General features: G+C 39.3%; 1 protein-coding gene across 4 annotated transcripts in view; it reads right to left on the reverse strand.

Annotated features, from left to right (window-relative positions):
- The window catches only part of LOC139462558 (inactive phospholipase C-like protein 2), a 220,729-nt gene that overhangs the window by 75,215 nt on the left and 125,369 nt on the right, over positions 1-20,145 (reverse strand). For all 4 annotated transcript variants that reach the window (XM_071244378.1, XM_071244376.1, XM_071244375.1 and 1 more), the window contains exons 6-7: positions 17,963-18,075; positions 11,285-11,351 (exon numbers count right to left, since the gene is read on the reverse strand). In XM_071244378.1, coding sequence (XP_071100479.1) covers positions 11,285-11,351; positions 17,963-18,075 — 180 coding nt within the window. The remainder of the gene's footprint in view (positions 1-11,284; positions 11,352-17,962; positions 18,076-20,145) is intronic.

The raw sequence follows: 20,145 nt of genomic DNA on the forward strand, positions 1-20,145 counted from the left end.
GGTTTGGCTGCAATAAAGACTCACCACAATTCATTAAATTCTTGATTTACATAATATCAACGGTAAGGCGCACATAGATTCCAGATATAAATACAAAGCATTGACGCATCGAGCACAGACCATTATCCACTGAAGCTGATTGTACTGTGGATTTTTTTCAAGAATTGAAATACAAATTACACCCCAGTCACAAAATTGATAAATGTTGCAGATTTGGCATGATGTTTCCATTTATTAAGTTTCAACAAATTGAATGAATTTCAAATGGTCACTTAGTTTGATAGGAAAAATTCACCTGACTAGAAAACATTTTATATGGTCAGAGGTTCCAAACATTTCCAGAATAACATCATTGGTCTAAATTTAGCACTTACGTCATGGGTCCTTGTCAGAACCCAAACTTAAAGAGAAAGATTTAGGGGGTCCCTAGATTCAAATACAATACCATAAAATCTCGAGAACCCCAGGAGAATCATCAATTTCAAACACTGAATATTAATTTACTTTTTAAAACTGACTTAGTAACAACCTACATAAGCCTGACATCAATGACTCTTGAGAATAAAGAGCTGACACTCACAAGCTCATAAGCAGGATTAGAAATTAAGGTTGTTTTTTCACCAGTTCTCAAAAATGAGCTGCTTCAGAGATGCAATGCACCTCAAGGTAAAAGTGGTTGTCCATGAGTATTTTCAGAATTTTACAAATCCGACAATCCGACTTCATTTTAAATACCGTATTCAACCCATTAAGCGCCCAGGGTTCTTAAAAAAAGACAGAAAGGGTTGGCGCTTATTGGGGACAATTCAGGTCAAATTGGTGTAAATTCATCAGTAAGCCTTACCGTATTTTCTTGAGAATAGTGCTCACTTTTTTTCCAAAAAACACAGCTGTGTAGAATGGGGTGCTCATTATACACGAATTAATGAGTTTTGATATTTTTTCCCCCATGGAAAAACATTACCGTGAGCACGTAACACCAGAAATACCATGTCAACAAATCCATACTGAAGTTCGCAAATTATTCATGTTATTACACTGTCTGGCTATAAAAATTGTTCTTTGTATATCTGGACTTTAGTTTGTAACTTATTTCATTAATTTTATTCAAAATTCCTTTTAATATTGTTTTAATTAATTTCGGCGAAATCGTGTGTGAAGCGATCGGAAGATCGCACAACTCACCATTATTAACAGCAACCACGGTCAGATTACCGCTATTGACGCTTGAAACAAACTTAAGTTGACTGAGAATGGATACATATATCATAAATGCCATACTTTGAATCGTTAAAAGTCATATTTGTTTTTGTTGGACAAATTTATGTCAACATGAAATTCTCGCGATCACGTGATCACATGCACGAGAGCCTTGATGGTGACTGGTCAGACTGGTTCCATGTGAAAAATAATACCCAGCAATAGCGCTCAGCTGCGTCGCTTAGGGTTATTATCATTTTAAATATGTTTAGTAAAAGCTGCATCTAAATTAACAAGATATTGGAATATATTATTCCTGATAAAAAAATAGTTTCAGATACAACTTTTGCCGATCCTTGCATTTAAAATCCTGTAAAGTTATATCATTGGGTGTGTCTTGACCGACTCACCGGTAGATTCCAAGAAAACGTGTGTACAGCTGATTGCTGTGTCCGGCTTAGTTTACGAGAAAATGCACAAGGTAATCTTAATCCCTGGATATAAAACGATGCCTAACTGAACAAAAAATACAATTTAAACGGTAAATCAACATGTCTGGTGATTTTTTTATCTCAAATATCGAATTTGTATACTGACGAAGTTTCTCAGCACCCGTTCGTTTGCCGGACTTTGCTGAAAGGGTACGGTGTAATTTTTTTCTACGCATAATATTCAAAGTCACAAATATCTAAAATAAACAGTATACAGTCATGCCCCGCTTATACAGACTTCAAATATCCGGAAACTACAGTTCCCAGACGATTTTCATTTAAAACGAAATAATTACTATATAAATTTTCGGAACCGGGAAGGGGGGGGCGCTTATTGGCAGAGGGGCGCTTAATGGGTCGAATACGGTACTCCATTCTAGCAATATCACAATATACACATATCCATGGTGAAAGAGACTTCTTGGTCACTTGAACAGTCAAGATAATTACAAAGTGTACTGAGGACCCTGTCTGCCAGGAATCATCACAAGGTAAAATAGATGCTGGTTCATGGCATAGTCAGCCCCATGTCACACCATGTCAGCTGAACATTCCTCTAGAATTAAAACTAGAACTTTCCTCATTGCTGCACTCTTCAGAGTCCATTCCTTTTGTAGGAGTATTTACACACAAGCACTATTGTTCTCCCAGGTGTTCCCAGGCCCACAATGGACGTCGCACGCGCCCATGTATTCATTGAGGTACAGATGAACAGGAACGTTTACTCTTCCCTGCCAGTGTGTAAGGAGTTACCAACTTGACCTTGAGGTTCAAGTTGATGACAACCTGAGTATATGCATTGTACAGCCACAGTGTGACCTCGGTGTACAAGTCTACCCCTACTTGAGTGTTCATGCTCTAGAACCTCTCAGTCTGGGTTAGGAACTATAATATACCACCTGTTGTTCTCCCCTACCACAGAACCTACTTCTATTTCAAAACAAGACCATCCCTGCTCTAACATCCAATCTATTTCGAACCGAAGAGACTAACATCTTCAAAAAGGCTCTACTTAAAGTCACACTATCCTAAGTAAACCCCGACTGTTGTTACCTTGACCCCTACCACATAACTTATCTCAAAACAAATTTTGTTTGTTGTTTAACGATGCACTCTGCCACAGTCCAGCCATATGACAGCAGTCTGGATATAATGGACCAGACAATCCAGTGATTGACATCATGAGCATCAGTCTACTGATTTGTAAGATAATCAGCGAGTCTGACCACCCGATCCTGTTAGTCGCCTCTTATGACAAGCATGGGTTACTGATACACATTCGGACTCAGATCTTCATGGGTCTTTAAACAAGAGCACCAGGGCACTACCATCATGTCTCCGTCTTTACCACAGACACTAACAAGGTCTGTTTATCACATAAAGTAACCAAAATGGGTCTCTTCTTAAAGTCACATAACCTAAAACCGATCCCAGTTATTGTAACTACAAGCATCAGCAAATTCCTGGCAAACATACAGACTTTAGACTAACACATAGTCTCTGAACAAATATAACTTTGACAGAAACAAGCAGCTACATTTTAATTGGAAGTTGAGATGGTAGATTCAGAAGCTGAACCTTTGGAAAATCTGGACTTGCTTCATTCAGAGCTACAGCATTACAGTAAGGGCTGGGCGGAAGGGAAAATGATATGGTTCAGGGACTGTGAGATAGACTAATACAGATTGTAAAGGTGTGAGTTTCTTTGGAGAAGCTTGACCCACAGGGGACCCATTCATGGTTACTAAGAGCAATATTATTTCATTGAGTGAGTGGGTATTGTTTTACTCAAAATGACATAAGCAATAATGACCAACTCTGATCCAGGCACACCAGTACTTGACAGCACCTTGAAGGAACAACCCGCACACAATCAGTCTTGTCCTACATTGTGACCAATCAATCTTCTTTTCTCTTGATTCTAATAACAAGAATGTTTTCAAGTTGGGAGATGTAGGTTTTGCATATTTTCAGCTATCAAAGTTTGGTTTGGTTTGTGTTTAACGCCGCAATATTTCAGCTATATTACGGCGGTCTGTAAATAATTGAGTCTGAACCAGACAATCCAGTGACTGATATCATAAGCATCGATCCACGCAATTGGAATCGATGACATGCATCAACCAAGTCAGCGAGCCTGACAACCCGATCCTGTTAGTCGCCTCTTACCACTAGCATGGTTGCCTTTTACGGCAATCATGAGTTGCTGAAGACTATTCTACCCCGGATCTTCACAGGTCTGCTATCGAAGATACGGGGCACAGTTGGTTTCCCTGCCTGCCTTACTACAAAACACCAGGGATAGAAAATAGCACAAGCCGGCAAGCCCAAGCCAGTTTTGTTTATGTTTTGTTTGTTTGTTCTTTAAAGCCGCACTCAAGGTCTGTAGATTATCAAGTCGGGACCAGACAATCCAGTGATTGACATCATGATCATCAATCCATGCAAATGGGATATGATGAGATCCATCAACCGAGTCAGCGAGCCTGACCACCCAATCCCGTTAGTCGTCTTTTATGACAAGCATAGTCGCATTTTACAGCAAGCATGGGTTGCTGAAGACCTATTCTACCCTGACCTTCTACCCGGGTCAGTTTTGTTAATGTTAAGGTCTCGTTAGGGCCAGGAGAATTTCAAACATTTCGGGGGTATTGCTATATATGTTATCACTATTCGGGCTAAGTCGAATTCCTTCCTTAATTTGTATCCCTGAAACAGTCCACCTAACATAAATTTATTGACCCCAAGTACCTGCTGACAAAACAGGACAAATATTCCTGATTTAGCTTGAGTCACATCTTTCCACAGTTCATGTCCACAGATAGGGTGAATAGTACGTTTATAAATAATAAACATAAACAACAAAATGGCTCCTAAACAAATTGGATGAAAATCTAATAACTGATTTATTGTGGCCAAGGCAACGACATTTAAACATATAATGAGTCTCAATTCCATGACCTGACACTCAACGGATCATCATTTCTATTATTAAACATACCACATCTGTGACGAGATGAAAATGATTTCCACACAGAAGCTGATTTACATTAAAACATAATTGATTTTCCCAAAATATCCTCAATGTATTTTCTGGCCCTACAATGCGGCAGAGTTTTCCTGCAATAATATTTGCTGCTAAAACATTAAGTTAAAACAGACATCAAACGATGACGAGTGATGTCTGCAGAAGGCTTTAATAACATCCCTTTCCACTGCACTCTCCATGATAATTGGCAAGACTGGCGAGCAGTGTGAAGCTGTGTGTTATTGTGGGCAGACAGCCCCACCTTGGAGTGTAGGGTCAACACAGCCAACTCTTCCAGTGGGTCTATTAATGGGGATTTACACATACACGAGTCCTCAATCCAATACGCTCTGATAAGAACGGGATACTGAATTTGTGTTTTCGAGAAAAGAGGAAGAAAAGGCAGACTTGAGAGAGACCTGTTTCAATGTAAATATTGTCTTCCATGCAATAAAAAAAGTTGAATTCTTTTTTTGAGTTCTGAGTGAATGAGTATGGTTTTACGCCACATTTAGCAATATTACAGCAATATTCAAGCAATATCATGGCGGGGGATACCAGAACTGAGCTTCACACATTGTACCCACATGGGGAATCGAACCTGGGTCTTCTGCGTGATGAGCAAACGCTTTAACCCCACCGCCCCTTTGCAGTCAGTGATATTCCAGCCACATCATGGCATCCTGTAATCAATACTGGGGCAAAGACCGGTAGTTGTTGCCATGAGCAACAATTCACACTGCTAGGGTACAAGGGCACACAATTAACCACATGTGATTCTGTGCCCACCCAATCTTCAGTTTCACTGCCTCTCACAATAACATGGCCGACTTGCAAGCTAACTATCACAGTGTCCACACAGCGTGATTGAGATGGGAAAATAAATACCAAATGTAGCTCTACTGCTACTGTGCAAGATTGAATGTGTGTTGAATGATAGGGCACACCCAGCACATGTATTGGCTAAATATAGATTCTACACAAAGTGCAAAACTGTTCCATGGAGCTTGAATACCTTGCTCTCTCATAGTGCTGGATGCTGTTGCTTTTTTTTTTTGGTTTGGTTTGTTGTTTTACGCCGCACTCAGCAATATTCCAGCTATGTGACGGCGTTCTATAAATAATTGAGGCTGGACCAGACAATCCAGTGAGTGATGTCATGAGCATCTTTCCACGCAATTGGGATCGATGATATGCTTCAACAAAGTCCTGTTAGTTGCCTCTTACGACAAGTATAGTCGCCTCTTACGACAAGCATAGTCGCCTTTTACGGCAAGCATGGGTTGCTGAAGACCTATTCTACCCCGGATCTTCACGTGTCAATGCTGTTGCTTGGCTCTTCTGGTCACACAGTGCCTGATGAAGTTTCTAATCATCTTGCAGTGCATGGAGATAGCAATGTGCTCATAAATTGTGACCTACAATTATCAGCTAACAGCCAGCATATGCCTGTGATTCAGTCTGTCAGCTTATTACATTGTGTTATATTCAAAATCACCTGTTTGCATTCAGACATTATGAATATTGAAAAATTGTGACAATAAGCAACAAATCACGTCTTGATTCAGTTGAAATATTGCAAACAATTACTGGAGAATCTGTGAGGAGTTAAAATAAAACTGACTATGAAAGTAGTCTAAAAATTATCTGATAGACAGTCGGACAGGCTGAGGAATATTTCATGCAACCTGACAGAAAAGTTAACAGCCACCGGCAGGTGGGCAGGCAGTTATTTCAGACACTGGAGGTGAGGTGAAATGGGGTTTAACATCGCGTCCAAGTGAGTGAGTTGGGTTTAACGCTGCTTTTAACAGTATTGAGTTTTATCACGGCGTGTCAGCTTAATGTGGGAGGAGAGCCCAAAGTGATGCAAGTCTCAGACATTTACCACTTTGGTGAAACCCACAAGCATGGTGCGGACAAACCTAGAAACATAATCTGGGTGAACAAGGATTAGAACCCACAATCACAGGTTTCTGGCATGCCCAAGGGATGCAACTCTGCACAGTGAATCACGGCGCCTTAAATGACTGGGCCACCCATGCCGCCTTAACATGAATACCCCACTCAGATACATTATACTGACTCCGATCCAACCATTCCTTGTTTTAGCGCCTTAATGCTGTGTGCCAGGCAGGGTAACAACAAGTACCGCAGGGGCGGTCTGCAGAACCAACCTTGCATGGCTTGCTTACATATCAGTAAAGGTGCACAATCTTCATGATGCATGATAAAGTAACTATACTACGCACTGTTATGGACAGTCTTATATACTACTCAAAAAAAGTTAAAGAGCACCCCTTTCATTCATATAACTATAGTTAATCTGTTACAGCATGATAACTATAGTGGTATCAAAGAATCTGTTGTTCCTTAACTTCTTTTGAGTAGCATGTGTAGGATAAGGATAGACGTAAAAAAACCAACATGTTTGAGCTTGTCCAGGACCATACTTTGGGAGCAAGCCATATTCAACCTCTCCATCAATGAGAACAAACCACTCTTAACAATACACCCAACCCACGCCACTTCACTAACTATCTTCACAAACACCAAACACTTCACATTTACTTTGACATGGTAGAATGGAGATAAGCACACTGTGTTTTCAGTGTAGGGCCCTGTAGATACCTGTAGATACCTGTAACCATGCTAAATTTAACATTTGAAACCTCACTCTAGCGGTTGGTTCTAAATGTTAAATCTAACGCAGTTAAGTCTACAGGTAACACAGCTCTGGATTGGAAACACAGTATGTCTATAGTCTTTAATTCTTTTGAAAAAATGGTAAAAAAAGCTAGCTTCAATACTTTCATGACATTGTGGGTGAGTCATCTGGCAAAATCAAAACAGTGCATAATAGCCATGTGTAGACAATATTCTACGTTGACATTAACAGTAGGGCCAGGATTTTTGCATGAATCATATTCTATAAGCATCCGTGATTCCTGAATCTATTTTCAGTCCTGGCATCTCAACAACTTTCGGTCATCCCAGATTCACAGTGCTAGTGCACTCACAACATTACTGTGGACAGAAAAAAATAAATAATGACAACCCCAAAAAACTCCAAATAATTATTCAGAAGATTGACATGCGACAAATCATCACATATTCTAAGTATTTCTTCTTCATTTCCAAAGGTCAACAATTCTTGACATATTTAAGAACTTGAATTTCCAGATTCCACCCTTGAAAGAAGTATTCAGTATGACGAGATGCGTGATGATGAAAGCCCACAGTACAACTGACATGCCCTCGAGACCAGCAGATTGTCACCAATTTGATGGGAGTTATTCTTCCCAACCTGGCAATGCCAATCTTTGATTAAAATATTTCCTAAAGCTATCCAGCTCAAGTGTGTTACAGGAGACTGCAGGACATGCCAGACTTTGATCCGAAGAACCAATACAGCTCCAGTCAGAAAGTCTGGCTTGCACAACAGGATGAATTATAGGCTCCGCCTGACAACAGTTCTGATACACTAGGTCCCACTGATCTGACAGGAGAGGATATTAAGCAAAAGCTTGAAGTCAAACTTGAGTTAATTTAAAAAAATACACCTGATATGATTACTGATGGAGAAAAAACAGAAAAACTTTCATACAATAGCCACATGGAATCATGTTTCATGACAAATTTGAAATTATAGCTCGTTTCATTCCCTTTACATTCTTTAGTATTGAAACACCATGAAGCTTCAGGAAGATGATCCTAGCACCAGTGTGAAACATTGAGCTCTACACGTCAACATATGGATCTAAGGGAAGAGCTATTTACTGCCATGGTGGAAACATTGAGCTGCATGCTTCAACATATGGATCTAAGGAAGAGCTATTTACAGCCATGGTGGAAACATTGAGCTGCATACTTCAACATATGGATCTAAGGAAGAGCTATCTACAGGCATGGTGGAAACATTGAGCTGCATACTTCAACATATGGATCTAAGGAAGAGCTATTTACTGCCATGTCGGAAACCTTGAGCTGCATACTTCAACATCTGGATCTAAGGAAGAGCTATCTACAGGCATGGTGGAAACATTGAGCTGCATACTTCAACATATGGATCTAAGGAAGAGCTGTCTACAGGCATGGTGGAAACAATGAGCTGCATACTTCAACATCTGGATCTAAGGAAGAGCTATCTACAGGCATGGTGGAAACATTGAGCTGCATACTTCAACATCTGGATCTAAGGAAGAGCTATCTACAGGCATGGTGGAAACATTGAGCTGCATACTTCAACATATGGATCTAAGGAAGAGCTATCTACAGGCATGGTGGAAACACTGAGCTGCATACTTCAACATATGGATCTAAGGAAGAGCTATCTACGGGCATGGTGGAAACCTTGAGCTGCATACTTCAACATATGGATCTAAGGAAGAGCTATCTACAGGCATGGTGGAAACCTTTAGCTGCATACTTCAACATATGGATCTAAGGAAGAGCTGTCTACAGGCATGGTGGAAACATTGAGCTGCATACTTCAACATATGGATCTAAGGAAGAGCTATCTACAGGCATGGTGGAAACATTGAGCTGCATACTTCAACATATGCATCTAAGGAAGAGCTATCTACAGGCATGGTGGAAACATTGAGCTGCATACTTCGACATATGGATCTAAGGAAGAGCTATCTACAGCCATGGTGGAAACATTGAGCTGCATACTTCGACATATGGATCTAAGGAAGAGCTATCTACAGGCATGGTGGAAACCTTGAGCTGCATACTTCAACATATGGATCTAAGGAAGAGCTATCTACGGGCATGGTGGAAACCTTGAGCTACATACTTCAACATATGGATCTAAGGAAGAGCTATCTACAGCCATGGTGGAAACTGACTTGTCAATGGGAAGCAATATACCTTGAAACAAAAATAAATGGCTGATTCTTATGAATGAAAATATAAAAGTAGTGACTGAATACCTCCAAATAATTAAATCTGTACATCAAAGAGCTAACAACAAAACTCTGACGATAAACATGAACACTTTCTACGGCAAATCCATTTCCATACTGTCATATCAGCAACTGCTAACATCTCTAAAAATTGCTGAATGTTTCTCAAGCTTTCAACACTGCAGTTTTTCTCTCACCAACATAGAAAAAAGTAGCTTCTCATTTTTATAATCCAGTAACTGCTGCCCAACACATTTCCCAGTTTCCCATTTTGCCCCTCAGCTCAGGGCAGCACTATATGACCAAATGGGGCCTTCTTTCTCACAAAAAGTAGCGTGTTGGACACAAATGATGGCTAACTAGTGTCAGCTCTGCATGCCTACAGCAAGTTTGGGGTTAAATGGGAGGAAGTCTCAAGAAGTATTGATTGGCTATGGGTATTATCATCTTACAGCTCCTACATGTTTTACTACACCAGAGAAGAAAAAAATGTCATAATATTAATGTACTTCCATTTTTCACTTCATCAAACTGCTTTTGTGTCCACAAACTGCTTGTTCAAAACCTGTATATACTCCACAAAAAGACAAATGCATGTCCGATGTTTACACACAGCGATACAAGAATCATGAATGTAATCTAATTTGGAGGTCCAAACATATCACTATGGTTAGCCACAAAAACATTTCAGGCAAGCAGAGACTTCGGGCAAATGGCGCTGCCACCATCACAAAATTCAGCTGAGTTAACCATCACTAGACATCGTCAAAACACAGTTAAGACAACATGTAGATCACAAATAAGAGAATTCACCAAAACTGTATGCCTTCCACAACATCTGCCTCACAGAGGTTCACAAAGATGCCCATGCCATATATCACTTAGTCAGTGCATGAAACATTACTCGTCGGAATGAATGGAACTGTCCATGGGAACAACAGGCGACTATTTTGAACACTGCATGCTGCTATTTAAATAGCATTAACATTTCAAATGGTCACTCAGGAATAGCTCCAATGACCTTGTGATAAAACACGCCTCCGAGGTTTTGGTTGAAATTGTAAAAAGGGCGTGGGCTTTTTCCTGAGCCCAAGGTTTTACATTTTCAACCAAACTTAGGGAGGCGTGTTTTATCCAATTTCTGAACTGTCTAAATCCATGAAATACCATTATAGTGAATCAATACAGTGTATCGGGGAATAAAAGGAATTGGCTCAAAGCGTGCGAGAGAAAAACAACGTGCAGCATGGACTAACTGGAGTCATGACATGATAAATTTAACAACTGCTCATCACCTGTCTTGGTCATGGAATTTTCATTTAAAAGAAAGTTTGTGACATTTAACCAATCATGAAACAGAATTATTTTCACAACTAGGTTTTACAATTTATAAAACATTAAATGTAAAACCTAGGTATTACAATTGAAATGTAAAACCTCTAAACAGGTATAGAGGTGATCTATTTCAAAACCCAGGTTTAGAAGGGAACTGCTTCCAAACCTGGGCTTGGAAGATGAGCTGGTTACTCAGCTTACCAAAGGTTGTCAGGAACCTAATGCAATATAGGGTAACACAGTGATAGGTTTATAAAAGGCAAAACATGACTCCCCACTCTACCTTCGGGCCTTCATTACGATAACAAGACAACACTTACCCCTTGTTCGGCTTCTAAAAATAGCAACAGGTCATCCGTGGACATGTAATCTGCATTGCTTGCATACCTGAAAACAAAGCAAACTTTGATTACCTCAACATCAGGTGAAATTACATCATAAATGTCTTGAGACATTTTCACAGTTGCTCCAATAACAGGATCATAAAACAACCAGTCCTCCAGTCAGACTTTGTTTGTTTGTTTGTTGTTTAACACCACAATATGCCAATTTACATTCATAATTATCATTTCCCCAGAATTTACAAAAATATGTACATCTAAAATATTCCATTTTGTACACTATCACAATATTTTCCTAATTTGTCTTGACAAGGCATTTTGTATGGAATCCTTGATAAATTCCCGTAGAATGTCAATACTGCCCCAAAATGACACATCTTACTCATACCTTATAAACACCAACTCACCCTTCCTTCCAACAACATGATGAGAATTTCAGTGATCAAAACGGATTATCAACTAATAATTCCCTATTATATTTCAAGTCTAGGTGGGGGAGGTTTTAAGCTGCCTTGGGCAATAAGTCAGCAATACACAAGGATACCAAACGTTTGTTTCACACATTGTACACCTGTAGGGAATTGAACCCAGGTCAATCATCATGAGAATATGCTTGTACCACCAGGCCACCCAGTGCTGAATCAGACCTCCTTATGAACCGGAGCCATATTCCAAAATGATCGTTTATTAGGATATACTCTGTAAGAATAAATGTTAAAACCACACACTATGTTTCCATTTCTCCTTCCTTCGGGAAATCTGGTTCAAATAAGTATATATTTCTGTTGACTATTTTAAACAAATATGCCCATAGGTCCGATTTGTAAAAAGATTTGTCATACACTGATCTAGTCTGTCTTACAGACCCTGATACAAATATATATCAAATACAGCCCATGCAAGTCTATAATGTTTGGCAAGTCTAGATTTCTGCAGTATCTGAAAATGAAGAGACCCAATGGGCTCCCTTTTATTATATCTTTATTAAGATAATTGAACAACTGTTTTTTCTGTACGATATGTTCATTTCAGAGACTAGATGTTAGTCTAACACTGATCCAAAGATCGCGGTAAAAATAATGTAGCACCAAGACCATTAATTTGGTGAATGGAAACGGACACATTATGAGTGAACTTGTAATTATCATTATTATTGTTGTTGTTGTTGTTGTTGTTGTTGGTGTTATAGGTCAGACAGCTGAGTGTGGTTATATATGGGTATGAACTTGTGTGACTGCACATGCCACCTGTCTAAGGTAAATCTATTCTTTAACTGAAAGCACATGCTGGCAACAGGAATAAGGTGGGAAGTCTGCATCATACTATTTGTCTTTGAGAAAGGTAAATCTTTTCATTGGTACTATGCCATTAAATCTTTTATCGTGAACACAGTGAAGACTTTTGGCATGCTCCCATGCCAATCACACAGAGAAATAGGGGATCCAATACTGACAATATACTTCTACAACTACTTAAAGTTTACTTTCTTCTCACATAATCATCAACAAGACAATCAGCAAACATATCAGGTGAGTAGTCTCTCACACTGTCCCCAGCAAATAATGCCTGGTTCTTCAGTGGCAAGATTACATGTGAGTTAGATACGGGTGAGTTAAAGATGTGTGAGTTAGAGATGTGTGAGTTAGAGATGTGTGAGTTAGAGATGTGTGAGTTAGAGACATGTGAGTTAGAGACATGTGAGATAGAGATGTGTGAGTTAGAGATGTGTGAGTTAGAGACGTGTGAGTTAGAAACGTGTTAGTTAGAGACGTGTGAGTTAGAGACGTGTGCGTTAGAGATACGTGAGTTAGAGACGTGTTAGTTAGAGATGTGTGAGTTAGAGATGTGTGAGTTAGAGACATGTGAGTTAGAGACATGTGAGATAGAGATGTGTGAGTTAGAGATGTGTGAGTTAGAGATGTGAGTTAGAGACGTGTGAGTGAGAGATGTGTGAGTTAGAGACGTGTGAGTTAGAGACATGTGAGTTAGAGATGTGTGAGTAAGAGATGTGTGAGTTAGAGATGTGTGAGTTAGAGATGTGAGTTAGAGACGTGTGAGTTAGAGATGTGTGAGTTAGAGATGTGTGAGTTAGAGATGTGTGAGTTAGAGACGTGTGAGTTAGAGATGTGTGAGTTAGAGACATGTGAGTTAGAGATGTGTGAGTAAGAGATGTGTGAGTTAGAGATGTGTGAGTTAGAGATGTGTGAGTTAGAGATGTGTGAGTTAGAGACATGTGAGTTAGAAACGTGTTAGTTAGAGACGTGTTAGTTAGAGACGTGTGAGTTAGAGACGTGTGCGTTAGAGATACGTGAGTTAGAGACGTGTTAGTTAGAGACGTGTGAGTTAGAAACGTGTGAGTTAGAGATGTGTGCGTTAGAGATACGTGAGTTAGAGACGTGTTAGTTAGAGACGTGTGAGTTAGAGATGTGTGAGTAAGAGATGTGTGAGTTAGAGATGTGTGAGTTAGAGATGTGTTAGTTAGAGATGTGTGAGTTAGAGATGTGTTAGTTAGAGACGTGTGAGTTAGAGATGTGTGAGTTAGAGATGTGTTAGTTAGAGACGTTTGAGTTAGAGATGTGTGAGTTAGAGACATGTGAGTTAGAGATGTGTGAGTTAGAGATGTGTGAGTTAGAGATGTGAGTTAGAGACGTGTGAGTTAGAGATGTGTGAGTTAGAGATGTGTGAGTTAAAGACGTGTGAGTTAGAGATGTGTGAGTTAGAGACATGTGAGTTAGAGATGTGTGAGTAAGAGATGTGTGAGTTAGAGATGTGTGAGTTAGAGATGTGTGAGTTAGAGACGTGTGAGTTAGAAACGTGTTAGTTAGAGACGTGTGAGTTAGAGACGTGTGCGTTAGAGATACGTGAGTTAGAGACGTGTTAGTTAGAGATGTGTGAGTTAGAGATGTGTTAGTTAGAGACGTTTGAGTTAGAGATGTGTGAGTTAGAGATGTGTGAGTTAGAGATGTGAGTTAGAGACGTGTGAGTTAGAGATGTGTGAGTTAGAGATGTGTGAGTTAGAGACGTGTGAGTTAGAAACGTGTTAGTTAGAGACGTGTGAGTTAGAGACGTGTGCGTTAGAGATACGTGAGTTAGAGACGTGTTAGTTAGAGATGTGTTAGTTAGAGATGTTTGAGTTAGAGATGTGTGAGTTAGAGACATGTGAGTTAGAGATGTGTGAGTAAGAGATGTGTGAGTAAGAGATGTGTGAGTTAGAGATGTGTGAGTTAGAGACGTGTGAGTTAGAAACGTGTTAGTTAGAGACGTGTGAGTTAGAGACGTGTGCGTTAGAGATACGTGAGTTAGAGACGTGTTAGTTAGAGATGTGTGAGTTAGAGATGTGTTAGTTAGAGACGTGTGAGTTAGAGATGTGTGAGTTAGAGATGTGTTAGTTAGAGACGTTTGAGTTAGAGATGTGTGAGTTAGAGACATGTGAGTTAGAGATGTGTGAGTTAGAGATGTGTGAGTTAGAGATGTGTTAGTTAGAGACGTTTGAGTTAGAGATGTGTGAGTTAGAGACATGTGAGTTAGAGATGTGTGAGTTAGAGATGTGTGAGTTAGAGATGTGAGTTAGAGACGTGTGAGTTAGAGATGTGTGAGTTAGAGATGTGTGAGTTAAAGACGTGTGAGTTAGAGATGTGTGAGTTAGAGACATGTGAGTTAGAGATGTGTGAGTAAGTGATGTGTGAGTTAGAGATGTGTGAGTTAGAGATGTGTGAGTTAGAGACGTGTGAGTTAGAGATACGTGAGTTAGAGACGTGTGAGTTAGAGATGTGTGAGTTAGAGACGTGTGAGTTAGAGACGTGTGAGTTAGAAACTTGTTAGTTAGAGACGTGTGAGTTAGAGATGTGTGAGTAAGAGATGTGTGAGTTAGAGACGTGTGAGTTAGAGATGTGTGAGTTAGAGACGTGTGAGTTAGAGATGTGTGAGTTAGAGACGTGTGAGTTAGAAACTTGTGAGTTAGAGACGTGTTAGTTAGAGACGTGTGAGTTAGAGACGTGTGCGTTAGAGATACGTGAGTTAGAGACGTGTTAGTTAGAGACGTGTGAGTTACAGACGACTTATTACCAGCAATCTCAAGTTGCCAGAGGTTTGGAAATTCCATGTGCACTTCCTTTTGGCAGATGCTCGGGACTGGGATTTGTCAAATTTGCCAGCGGGAGGTGCTTTTCAGTGGTGGGTTTCATAAGTCCAATACAATATTGAAAACATAGTTCCACAGCTCTGTAGATTGCCTGGATATGTAGTCAACTCAATATGTCAATCAAGACAGACACTTGAATGGAATGACAAATTGGGACGTCATATTTGGTGGGAAGAAGCAAATATTCAGCTTCATTGGTCTGGTGACCTCTGAGATGAGGTTTACAGTGTGAGACAATCCAGTGATTGAAATCATGAGCATTGATCTACATAATTGAGATATGATGACGTGCACCAAGCACAAGTCTGTGAACCTGATCACCTGATCCCGACAGTCGCCTCTATGACAAGCATAATGGGAGTTGAGGAAGACCTGTTCTAACCTGGCTCTCCAGGTATGACGGAGACTAGGGCAGAGGTAGAACCAGTCTGACTTGAACACTAATGAGAAGCCTGCCAGAAGCCCACCAGCACCTTACAGCAATCCCATGATCAGCCGCCTCACACAAATCACCTTCAACATCGGGGATCATAATTGCGGATATCCGCCAGGAAATAAGATCAAACTACTGAGGATGTTATGAAATATCTTTCGTAATCAAAAGGATTCATTTGTGTTCACGCGCAGGTTCAGTTCAAATGACTCTCTCCAACTAGCAACGTGCATCCGATCAAATTAAGTTCTTACTGAAATAGGTCCCACAGGAAATCTGACCACAAGGAGGGATTGGGATTCTACGACCCATGGCCTCAATCAACCAATTATTTGGGCAAATTGTTTCTGATTTGACTTCAATCAGTTGACTGATGTGTTTAGGAACAATTGCTTTCTTTGCCGATCATTACAAGGAGATATTTACAACTTGTCTGATCGAAAACACATAAACTCAACAGAGAATCCAAACAAAATGCAATAAGAGTTTCTTGCAGTTCCTTCCAAACTTGGCAGATGCATATCGAAATAAGAGTGAGTCATGTTTAACACCATGTCCCAGAAGCAATATTCCACCAGTGGAATGGCCGCCATATAAACTATAATTTTGATAGGGATATGTTTAGGATACATCATATACAAAAGTATTTTTCAAAAGTGGTCAGTTGAACGACTATCTGAATATCTCTTATCAAATGTTGAAGAGTATATATTCCATTCTTAGTCAGGCAAACCAGAGGTTGATAGCATGAGCATCAATCCATGGCATCAGGTACACATGAGTAACTCAATCCTTAGTTTAGTCGGCTATTCTGACAAGCATCAGAGTACAATTTTCAGGATATGTCATCCAAAATGTCCTAAAGATATTGTTCATATGTGGTAATGATATAGAAAAATGTTCAAATATTTTTCAATACCAGCATGTCCACAGTCAGCAACATTCCATGAATGTCATGACCTGTAAACATTTGAGTCTGGGCCAAACAAACTAGGGGTTGATGTCGTGAGCAACGTCCCAGGCCATCAGGTTACAATTCACACCCTATCAACCAAGCCACAGAGTCTGATCAACAGATACAATGTAGCTACAACAAGCACCAGAATGGTGAGACCCTATTGTACCCGGAGTCCCTTCATATGGTCAACAGCAAATTGACCCCACTATCAACAAGATACTGACCTCAATATTATACAAATAATTACTCTAGACAAGGTCAAAATGTGAAATCAAGGACCCAGGACCCAACCTCTGAGGTTGTCTGGCCAAACCGCCAAAGGGGTCGGCTCAGGGGTCGTTGTTTTCGCATAATTACCTTATCAAGAGTTAAATCATTCATTTGAAAATTCACTTTAAAGTTTATCAAGTCTTAAACCATCTTCTGTTTCACTACAATCACTTAGCTGCGAACTGTAACATGTTTGTAGCAGGCACCATCTTGTTTCCAAAAGACAAGTCAATATTCATCACATGACAGGTCAATACTGATAAAGATCATCACAGGTCAATATTTGAGGTCAGTGTCAGTCACATGATTTCTGGGTCAACATTGAAATGTATTTTTTCGTCATGAGGTACGGTTTAACCAAATGAATTGCAAGATTCTTAGCATAGGTATAACAACAACTACATATCGACCCCAATATTGTCTCTACACAATATTATCACCTTCTAACATCTGACTTACTACTGACATCATACTATCGATGTTATGATCCGAGTCTAGTTTACTAAACCAATTCATTTCCCAGTAAAAAAACACCTTATTTCCCATATCTATCCCATAAAATCCATTCCTGATTAATCTGATTTTTCCGTCACCAGACAAATTGGTATAAGGTCAAAAACAGAAACCTGTCATCAAAACTCTTCGACTCGCTGAGCATTAAAGATTTAATTTGTAAAGTGTATCATTCCTGGTGAAGGACGATAACATCAAACGCCTACGATTAGATTCGCCTTACAACTATTATTAAATGTCATCAACATCTATTTTTGTAGATGTTTAGAATTCCTGTGTAGCTAAGTGAAAAATAAGTCAATACAGCAAGAATCTGACTGCTGAGATAAGAAACATGCTCACCGAACGAGGAGAAAATATATTTCTGGGCGTGTTGAGATTTCTTTAAAGAGGGAGATAAACTCATCACTGTTTAACCGTCCTCTTTTCCCTTCTTGTCTTTTCATCTCAAGTTCCTGAAAAATAAAAATGATAAGCTGTCAAATAAACCAATTAGTATTAGGGACAATAATTACATTACATTTAATACACATCGTGGGAAATGAACATCCCTTGTGTGTAAAGTTCATCACATCAGGTACACAGAATGATTCAAATACCCAAATGATGACAGGAAGGACAAACCAGAGTGAGTGAGTGAGTGAGTGAGTGAGTGAGTGAGTGAGTGAGTGAGTGAGTGAGTGAGTAAGTGAGCTGCTTTTAAAATCTCTTTGAACAGTACAGGCATGGAGCTGACATACCTAGAAATAGGGAAGTCATCATATATACACACATATATCGCAGCATGGATGTATTGATTAAAAATTCTTAATGTCAATACTGTATTGATACAAATATGAATACTTAAATTAATAATTCACTGCCAGATCAATGCCTGCATTTGTAAATATTACCACGGTTAAGATAGACGATAAGAAGGCAGAATAAACAAATCTTAACATTGAATGGATCTGTCTAGTTGATGCCTAGCATAAACATCATCGTCACCATCATTAATGTTGGAGGAAAGACCCAAGTAACTACACTGGCAATACCCACAAGCAAGGATGTGGTACAGAAAAACCAAGGATCATAATCAGCATAAATCTAAAATATGAACCCACAATCATTGGATCCTTCACAACAAAGGGAGGCAAATCTGCACAAAAATAATGTGGCTTTAGAGAGCTATCCATGACTCTTATGAAAAGAGGAGAAGGATTTATCAATGTTACACATACTTGAGTATTTGATCGTACTTCACAAACAGGACACTGTCCATTTTCACATTGGTATTGTTAGGGGTGGGCAATATACAGCCAAACACTGTTGTGTCAAAGTTGTAAGGACCTGCATAAATACCTTGACTTTTCCGAGGTTTGACACAACCAAAAAATAACTTGGCATACATCTACCGTCATCATCGACCCCAAGAAAGAATAAATCGAAACATATGCGTTAAACAAACAATGAGAAAACGAAATAAATAACTGCATTACTTTTATTATTCATCATTATTTGTAATAATGGCGTAGCAATTGAATTAATTCACATATAAAATATGTATACATTTATGTAAGGTTAAAAGTATAAAATTCATACATGTTTAAAAAACATAACAGGTCACAGATTCTGCATCAAAAGCGTATATATAACTAAACACAAGATCACACGAAATAGGAATCATATCTGAGCAAACTCTGACTACGTTTGACGAATAATAATAGTCTAAATTGATTTTACTGTTAATTTCCGTTTTTTAGGTGTAGGAACATCTAATTTGGATATCATCCCGTTAAAACCAGGCCCTTCACTTGATTGCTCAATCATCTTGCTAACTGTACTGATTCGTTTCAGTATCTTTCCGTCATTTTATAACACTAGTGAACAAAAAGACTCAACACAAATCCTAATCCGTGACACATTCCACAATTTGTAATCAAAAGATAAACACGTGACAATCACATGACACCATTCACTTCTGCGTGTGGTGTTGATGAAATGGCTTGTTAATCCCTGATAGACACATGAATTAAATGTTTCTTTGATGTTAGGTGTGACTGAGTAACTAACAAGACAGTAAGACTTTGACACACTGAACTCAATGCAGTGGAGATTTCCGACTTGTTAATTATATTTGTTTGTCTGTTGTTTAACGCTGCACTCAGCAATATTCCATCTTTATGATGGCCAACCAAAATGACCGATGAGTCATGGGGAGATCGCCTTATCAGAGTAAATTTGTGCTGGAGTACATGTTTCGACTGAAAAATAACTTCGAGACAACCGTAACTTCAACACATCCGATATTACACATCGCACGTTGAATAATAATGAATAAAGAAGGAATACTCAGGGACCAAACTTTTACTTTGAGACACCCATCATATCAAGTTCATCATGTCAAAGTTCGACAAAACAAGCGTTAGAAAGTGGCACTAGTCCTGTACCCTAAGAACTAGTAGAAAGTAGCCATTTTTAAGGGTTTTGCTATATGTTGTCATTAGAGGGACTAGTGGACTAAAAATGTTAGTTTCTACTGCTGC

This window comes from Haliotis cracherodii, unplaced genomic scaffold (genome assembly GCF_022045235.1).
Source record: "Haliotis cracherodii isolate W230 unplaced genomic scaffold, xgHalCrac1.p SCAF_15, whole genome shotgun sequence".
Classification (NCBI taxonomy): domain Eukaryota; kingdom Metazoa; phylum Mollusca; class Gastropoda; order Lepetellida; family Haliotidae; genus Haliotis; species Haliotis cracherodii.